Source organism: Xenopus tropicalis, chromosome 2, assembly GCF_000004195.4.
Source record: "Xenopus tropicalis strain Nigerian chromosome 2, UCB_Xtro_10.0, whole genome shotgun sequence".
Taxonomy (NCBI): Eukaryota; Metazoa; Chordata; class Amphibia; order Anura; family Pipidae; genus Xenopus; species Xenopus tropicalis.
In genome coordinates this window covers 136,576,850-136,586,261 of record NC_030678.2, presented here as the reverse complement: position 1 = coordinate 136,586,261, position 9,412 = coordinate 136,576,850, and the positions used below count along the sequence as shown (strand labels likewise).

The 9,412-nt window shown below is 42.4% G+C and overlaps 1 protein-coding gene across 1 annotated transcript; it reads left to right on the top strand.

Moving 5' to 3' along the window:
* Positions 1-4,432: 4,432 nt before the first annotated feature.
* tuba1a (tubulin alpha 1a) lies at positions 4,433-8,870 on the top strand. Its single transcript, XM_002935108.5, has 4 exons — positions 4,433-4,554; positions 6,375-6,597; positions 7,287-7,435; positions 7,678-8,870. The coding sequence occupies exons 1-4, from the start codon at positions 4,552-4,554 to the stop codon at positions 8,656-8,658; spliced, it is 1,356 nt and encodes a 451-aa protein (XP_002935154.1). The 5' UTR covers positions 4,433-4,551; the 3' UTR covers positions 8,659-8,870.
* The last annotated feature ends 542 nt before the right edge of the window (positions 8,871-9,412 follow it).

Here is a 9,412-nt window from a genome sequence, read left to right as displayed (position 1 = left end):
GAATATGAAAAGGAGAGGGCCTAAAATGGAAAAATAAGTAATATAAAGTAACAATAAAATTGTAGCATCATGGAGCAAACGTTTTTTGGCTGCTGGGGTCAAATAGGGGACCCCAATTTGAAAACTGAAAAAAGTCAGAGGAGGAACACAAATAATTCATAAACTATACAAAATAAAAACAAATTAAAAAGTTGCTACGAATAGGCCATTCAGTAACATACTAAAAGTTAGCCTGATGGTGAAGCACTGCTTTACTGTATTCATATTGCAAACTTGCTTAGCATTCGATACACTTTCATTGGGCAACATTTTATTTTGGGAAGTAAAGTTCTGAGGAATTCAGAAGAGATCAGTTTCATAGCAAGATCCCACTCCTCTATGCAGTAGCAGAAAGTCCACCGAGTGGATTCATAGAAATATTTTAGTCTGTGTAATACACGACTCAGGATATATCAGCTGTGTTCTTTAACACAAACAAAGCATGCAAACTAGAACAAACACAAGAGCTATGCTTGTTGGGAAATGTGTACAATGAAGTTCCGCTAAATCATAATTTATGATCTTTAGTGCAATAACCAAGGCTTGTGCTAAACATACATTTTTTGTTTTACTTAGAAAATATCTGTGGTTGGCATTTCTTGCATTGAACAGGGCAATTACTTGAATTGAAATTAAAGTAACATTCTAACTTTGCTTAAAACAAATCAGTTGTCGACTGCACTGAGAAGCCCTCTGTATAAACAAACCCCTCCCTTACTCCAGCTACAGCCTTTGTAAGACATTATAAAAAATAGCAGCTCATAAATATATATATATATATACAGTGGCTTGCAAAAGTATTCAGCCCCCTTGAACTTTTCCACATTTTGTCACATTACAGCCACAAACATGAATCAGTTTTATTGGAATTCCACGTAAAAGACCAATACAAAGTGGTGTACACGTGAGAAGTGGAACGAAAATCATACATGATTCCAAACATTTTTTACAAATAAATAACTGCAAAGTGGGGTGTGCGTAATTATTCAACCCCCTGAGTCAATACTTTGTAGAACCACCTTTTGCTGCAATTACAGCTGCCAGGCTTTTAGGGTATGTCTCTACCAGCTTTGCACATCTACAGACTGAAATCCTTGCCCAATCTTCTTTGCAAAACAGCTCCAGCTCAGTCAGATTAGATGGACAGCGTTTGTGAACAGCAGTTTTCAGATCTTGCCACAGATTCTCCATTGGATTTAGATCTGGACTGTGACTGGGCCATTCTAACACATGGATATGTTTTGTTTTAAACCATTCCATTGTTGCCCTGGCTTTATGTTTAGGGTTGTTGTCCTGCTGGAAGGTGAACCTCCGCCCCAGTCTCAAGTCTTTTGCAGACTCCAAGGGGTTTTCTTCCAAGATTGCCCTGTATTTGGCTCCATCCATCTTCCCATCAACTCTGACCAGCTTCCCTGTCCCTGCTGAAGAGAAGCACCCCCAGAGCATGATGCTGCCACCACCATATTTGACAGTGGGGATGGTGGGTTCAGAGTGATGTGCAGTGTTAGTTTCCCGCCACACATAGCGTTTTGCATTTTGGCCAAAAAGTTCCATTTTGGTCTCATCTGACCAGAGCACCTTCTTCCACATGTTTGCTGTGTCCCCCACATGGCTTGTGGCAAACTGCAAATGGGACTTCTTATGGTTTTCTGTTAACAATGGCTTTCTTCTTGCCACTCTTCCATAAAGGCCAACTTTGTGCAGTGCACGACTAATAGTTGTCCTATGGACAGATTCCCCCACCTGAGCTGTAGATCTCTGCAGCTCCCCCAGAGTCACCATGGGCCTCTTGGCTGCATTTCTGATCAGCGCTCTCCTTGTTCGGCCTGTGAGTTTAGGTGGACGGCCTTGTCTTGGTAGGTTTACAGTTGTGCCATACTCCTTCCATTTCTGAATGATCGATGGAACAGTGCTCCGTGGGATGTTCAAGGCTTTGGAAATCTTTTTGTAGCCTAAGCCTGCTTTAAATTTCTCAATAACTTTATCTCTGACCTGTCTGGTGTGTTCTTTGGACTTCATGGTGTTGTTGCTCCCAATATTCTCTTAGACAACCTCTGAGGCCGTCACAGAGCATTTGTACTAACATTAGATTACACACAGGTGCACTCTATTTAGTCATTAGCACTCATCAGGCAATGTCTATGGGCAACTGACTGCACTCAGACCAAAGGGGGCTGAATAATTACGCACACCCCACTTTGCAGTTATTTATTTGTAAAAAATGTTTGGAATCATGTATGATTTTCGTTCCACTTCTCACGTGTACACCACTTTGTATTGGTCTTTCACGTGGAATTCCAATAAAATTGATTCATGTTTGTGGCTGTAATGTGACAAAATGTGGAAAAGTTCAAGGGGGCCGAATACTTTTGCAAGCCACTGTATATATATAAATAAATCATGATTATGGTAACCCCAGCCCACACAAAAGGTCAATTAGGAAGAGATTTGGAGCTGAACACTTGTTTGGTCCCTTAGATCTTGCAGTATGGTATTTGATCTTGAAGTCTGGCTTTTGAAACTCACTGCAAGTCCTTGAAGAATTTCAGTGATTCCCCCTAGGTACTTGGTCTCCATAATACTGTACTGTGTTACCGTCTCACAGGGGACCTGATGCAAGATAAGCAGATTATTTCATAAATGAGCCAATACTGTTTTCTTGACTGAATCACTACTTGAAAATCATTTTTTGTCCAAATATTTTGTGCCAATAAAAGATATTGTGTAAGCAGTGATGAGTAACAAGCAACATTTCATGGCCCTTATATGTAGCATTGTATTTAATGTTGGTGAGAGTGCAAAATAATGCTTATAAATAAAACACAGATCCTTCTACAAATATCCTTAGTATTTTTATGCAGTCTGCATGTTTGATGCATTAGCCCTTCTTTGTACTGCGCTGTTGAATATACTGGCAAATATGTGTTAGTAATTATTATAATAATAATGATGATGCTGTGTGATTCAGCTCAGGCTACCAGCCCACCCCATTGCTCCACTCACCACATACTCAGACAGCGGGCACTTATGTCACCATGCATTTAGATAAAGAGGGCAAACCTAAAATGTCTGAATCTTTACCTGCTCAAAACCCAACCCGATTCCCAGGACTCTGCCCTTTGGCATGACATCTCACCCCTTTGGCAGAGGAGTTCAGTCCTACCCTGATGGCAGCCCTGAATATGTCACATTCATAACACATACAGCTAAGATTTTGATGTACTTAATCCCACTGAGAATTTAGGGCAGGATTAACAAAGGGACAAAAATAGCATCATTTATAAGAATGGTAATTATTTGCTCTTATGGTAAATGCTAAGCAAGAAGTGTATTTTTTTGGTTCTTGAAGAAACCTTGGGGGTATGATGGGGGTGGTTTCTGCCATGTTGCCTTCCTCGCTTCTTGCTTACTAAAAAGAAAGCACCCATTGCAGGTTATGTGAATGGAGAGGAAATACCAGTAAAGGATTATTTCCACAAGGTTTTCTCCTGAAATCACTTTAGGCAATTATTATTTGAAAATATATTGTAATGCCTTTTTCCTGCAAATATGGGGAAAGAAGCCAAAAGCCCCAAGCCAATCACTGCCCTAAGGATATATTTCAGGCATTGACATTATAACCAGTGCCAGCACTTTCATCTCTTGACTCTGCCACTGTCTCTGTCACCTTCCCTATCTGGCAGGGGTGCAACTTATTGTAACATATGTGTGTTGCTTAATATTACCATTCAGAACTGGGGGTCTCCTTCTATTTATATACTTGTAAGGTATATTTATATACCTGGGCATTGCTTTTGCCCAGATATGGTATAATTAAACCCAGTAGTTGGAAACAAAAATCTATCTAAATATATACAGTCAGCTGAGTCCATGGGAGGGATTCCTGTGTGGGTACCAAATGCAGTGGCACAATGCAAACAGGTGCTCAGCTTTCCTACCCCAGGCTAATAGCATTCTGATAGGTTAATAGCCTTCTGAGGGTGCAGGCCCAGCCCCAGGGTAGGTCAGTTAGATTGTAAGCTCAGCTGCAGCACAGACTGATGTGACTTAACATTCTCTGTAATGGGATGCCATATTCATATACATGAAGGCAGTTAAGGCTTACATACTAGGTGCCCTTACTTCTGCTATGCTTGTGCCTTGGGAGTATAAAGCCAAGGGGACCCAGGGAATACCGGCGGCCGGTACATTCCGGGATGAGTTGATGGATTCTCTTTGTCTCCCAGATTCCGTGCAGCCCCTTGATAGCTGGGTAGGGCTGATTACCTCATCCCATGCAGCAGCAGCCAATCACATTCCTCAGCTGCCGGAGCTAGAAGGGAGTCGAAAGCGTCGGGTCCAATAAGGAAATGCCTGTCTGGGTCTCCATGACAACGGGGATGTATATAAGGGGCTGCGTTGGACCATGTGTTGCAGGTTCTCTTACATCGACCCCCTTAGAGTCGCGCTGTAAGAAAGCACCCTTCTTCTCCTTCCTCTTTCTCTCCTCTCTGCAGCCCCAAAGCAGCAAACATGGTAAGAGCAGGAGTGGGGGGCTGGATACGGGCTGGGGGGCTGGATAAGGGCTGGGGGGCAGGCACAGGGGGACTCGGGTGTGTGCTTGGGATGGATAATGGCCTGTCATTAGATGCTCCTGGAACAATAGCCTTTGTTCTATACAGAGACATTATATGTTCTTATTGCCACACCGGGCTCCTGTGCTTATAGTTTTATCAGAATGAACCCAAGGAAAATGCATATATTCTGTGCTGTGTATATGATATCGACTTTTGATTCCTTTATGTACTGTGCCATTTAGAGTAATGACTGACAATCTGCTTGCAGTGAACTACAATTGCACAAGTGATAGGGAAAGGGTTAATAGGGTGATGGCCAGTGGGAGTCAGATGCCTAACAATGGCTTTATTCTGCGCTCCCTGTATGCTGCCTTGTGAGATGGAGGCTCGCTTTCCCTATGAGCCCTTATTGTTTGGCCATTCCTTTATCTGTGCAATAATTGCCATGGGTATTGGAACTTGTGATGGGGATGGAATGGGTTAGTGCTTGCCATGTAGTCAGCAAGAGATTCACTGGATTAATAATAAGTAACATAGACTGAATAACAAAGGGATAGGATTTATTCAGCCCCAACCATCCCATTATTATTCCCTTTTGGACAATGAAAGGGGTTAAAATCCCAATGAGATAGCTGGGCTGTGTAAGTGCCTATTGGAAGGGTCGCAATACCACGCCCTGAGCACGCAGACTGCAAGGATCTCTCTGCTCATGTAAAAGCACATTCATTCCAGCATAGCTGCACTCACATTTTCCTGGCAAAAGCAAATCATAAAGCTAGAGACAGTCGGCAGCGAGGCATTGTTTTACAGTCGCACAGACGTGGCTGTGCCCATTTTTAAAGGAAAAGTATATTATGTTGTTGGCATGTTGTAGTACTCTCTTACAACAGATATGTTCCATATCGAGTATATTTCTTAAAACTATACTGTATTCATTCAATATTTGCATTTGCTCAGTGTTTCCAAAAGTAATTGCTAATTGAAAGCAGCTTTTGTTGGTCCCTGCTGGTTCTGTTTGTTGAAGCAAGGTAGCGTTAGCCATCCTTGCCTGCTTTTTCACAGGTCTGTTATTCAGTTGCTTGGGTTGCCGTGTTTTAAAAATCAGAATCACCATTGTAAAGAGAAAGAGACAGACAGACACTGCTCTCAATTGCAGTTACATTTACAAAGAACTTCAAAACCACCAGAAATGTGTTATTAAGGTATATTGGAAGGTTGCAGTGTTGTTGTTATGCTGTTTAATTAGAGGAAAATTTATGCTATGGTTTATATCCACTTTAAACTACAACTCCCAGCACCCTGTGACAAATGAGGGCAGGGGAACTGGCAATGAAATAATAAAATCACCATGTCTAATGTACAAGACGAGGAGGAAGGGGAGAGAAATGTCTAATAATGCAAATGGGTGGCAACACCCACAGCGCCTCCTGCTAACCTTGCTGCAGTATGACAGAATGAGATGGAATTATTCATTATTGATAAAAAAAAAAGCTGCAGAATGGTTTAAAGGTTAATTCCTTCATTTTGAGGCGTACATCACTGACATGGCTTTCCCAAGGGGCTGTCTGATTCTTTGTGCTGCAGCGAGCGGTGGGTGTGGCACTGCTAGGGGATCCGACATGCGCTGTTTTATAAGCAGTTATTATCAGGATAAAGCACTGACTTTGTGCTTTAGTGATTGAAGTAAGCAATATAATTTAGCATTAGTCATAACTGCAATACACTATGGAAGAGAAGTCAAGTCTCACGCATTAAAAATTAAATTGTCTTTTCTTACAGCGTGAGTGCATCTCTATACACGTTGGCCAGGCTGGTGTGCAGATCGGCAATGCCTGCTGGGAACTGTATTGTCTGGAACATGGCATCCAACCTGATGGGCAGATGCCCAGTGACAAGACCATTGGAGGAGGGGACGACTCCTTCAACACCTTTTTCAGTGAAACTGGAGCAGGAAAGCATGTCCCCAGGGCTGTCTTTGTAGACTTGGAACCCACTGTCATTGGTGAGAAAACAACACAAAGCTATGGGTCTTTGTCTTGATCACTGAATGGAGGAAACAGGAGTTTAAATTAACCCTTTTATACTACTATTCAATCAATGAGTGTATATTACAGAATATAGTGAACATGTCTTTCTGAAATGTGAATTATAATTACCTAGGTTAAATGATATTCCTTTCTGTGTATTTGGGATTTGATTTATTACTAAGCAGCTTATGATTTATTGAGGAGTTATTTGTAACCCTGAAGTTCATTTACCAACACTGGGCAAATTTGCACCTGGGTAAAAACTCACAGCAACCAATTAGTGATTAGCATTGTTCAACCAGATACAGGTAGAACAATAAAATCAAATATCTGTCTAGTTGCTTTGGGTTACCACCAAGGACCAAATTTGCCCATTGCCCATAAATTGGCCTATTTTATGCAAACATATGCAATGGTTTTTGGCCTATGGGCTGTTACCCAGAACTGGGCCCCTTGCTGTTGAAAGGGAATAAATAATAAATCCTTGAAATAGAAATAAAAAGGAAGTGTGGAGTGAATCTGGGTCCTGTCCACAAAAAGGTTAAGAAATACCATCTAATGGCTAGTTAATTTGCATTTAACAAGAAAGTAATCTCATGATAAGAAACAATTTTCTGCCAAAAGGTGCCATAGATTGCTTAAGCATTACAATCTCTTTTTCTAGATGAGGTGCGCACTGGCACATACCGCCAACTCTTCCACCCAGAGCAACTTATCACTGGAAAGGAAGATGCTGCCAATAACTATGCCCGTGGTCACTACACAATTGGCAAGGAGATCATTGACCTGGTGCTGGACAGGATCCGCAAACTGGTATGATTATTGTGACATTTCTTGGATCACATTCATAAAAAAGTCAGTCTACTTTACATCATAATAAAGTAGCCTTTATTACCTAAATGTTAGCTGTTAGTTAATCTAGTTATTTGTATGCAGTTCCATCTAGCTAGGCCATACAATAATAACCCCTCAGTTCTAAAAGCTTTGGGGTTGCTGTTTGTATTGTCAGATGCAGGACCATATCATAATTTTGTACTATTCTGTTTTATTCTTAGGCTGACCAGTGCACAGGTCTCCAGGGTTTCCTGGTCTTCCACAGCTTTGGTGGTGGTACTGGTTCTGGATTCACCTCCCTGCTGATGGAGCGTCTCTCTGTTGATTATGGAAAGAAGTCTAAACTAGAGTTCTCCATCTATCCAGCTCCTCAGGTCTCCACAGCTGTGGTTGAGCCCTACAACTCTATACTCACCACTCACACCACCCTGGAGCACTCTGACTGTGCTTTCATGGTAGACAATGAGGCCATTTATGACATCTGCCGCAGGAATCTAGATATTGAACGCCCAACCTACACCAACCTGAACAGGCTTATAGGCCAGATTGTGTCTTCCATCACAGCCTCTCTGAGGTTTGATGGAGCCCTGAATGTAGATCTCACAGAGTTCCAGACCAACTTGGTGCCCTATCCCCGTATTCACTTCCCTCTTGCCACCTATGCCCCTGTCATCTCTGCAGAGAAGGCTTATCACGAGCAGCTTTCTGTTGCTGAGATCACAAATGCCTGCTTTGAACCAGCTAACCAGATGGTGAAATGTGATCCACGCCACGGTAAATACATGGCTTGTTGCCTGTTGTACCGTGGTGATGTGGTACCCAAAGATGTAAATGCAGCTATTGCCACCATCAAGACAAAGCGTACCATCCAGTTTGTGGATTGGTGCCCAACTGGTTTCAAAGTTGGTATCAACTATCAGCCCCCAACTGTGGTTCCAGGGGGAGACCTGGCTAAGGTGCAGCGTGCTGTGTGTATGCTGAGCAATACCACTGCAATTGCTGAGGCCTGGGCTCGTCTGGACCACAAGTTTGATCTCATGTATGCCAAGCGTGCCTTCGTGCACTGGTATGTGGGTGAGGGTATGGAGGAGGGTGAGTTCTCTGAGGCCCGTGAAGACATGGCTGCCCTGGAGAAGGATTATGAGGAGGTTGGTGTAGACTCTGTGGAAGGAGAGGGTGAAGAGGAAGGAGAAGAATATTAAATGTCAAAACGGTGCTGCTTTTAACAGGGAACTTAAAACCATCCAAAAAATGCAAAATGTTTGATCAAGTTATTTTTATGTAGCTAATTTCTATGATATGTTTTTGCTGCATTAAAATGATTTGGTCTAAAACACTTGAAACTCTTGAAACAGATCCAGCCATTTATTTTTGTTGTGGATTTGACAATAAACACATTCCCTGTCATACAGAATTTCTATCTGTGGTTTTCCGTTGTGTTATATTGATTTCTTTCAGAGTCAGGTAGGGCTATCCAAAGGTCTAAAACAGTGCTGTCCAACTTCTGCGGTGCCAAGGGCCGGAATTTCTCTAGCATACATGGTCGAGGGCCGCTAATGGAAGCCAGTTTTGGCCACTCCCCTTTTTTGAATCACACCCATTTTATCACAATGGTGGTAGTGCAGCAAAAGCCCAAATGCTTGGTCCTCACTGCGGGGATATCAACAGTTATTCATATATGAAAGAATTATATTATGTCATATTAAGACATACCCTTACATCCATATGCCTCCTCCTCCCCTGTGGATAGCACAGCAACCCCCAGCACATAATTACACACCTTAGGGACCATATAATGGTGGTTTCCAACTACTAACAAACTCCCAGAACAAACCCCTGCCAGGTTCACCTCTCACAGTCAGCATAGGGCAGGCAGAGTATGGCACACACAGGCAGCACTCTGCCTCCCTTATGCTGCCTGTGTGTGCCATACTCTGCCTGCCCTATGCTGCCTGT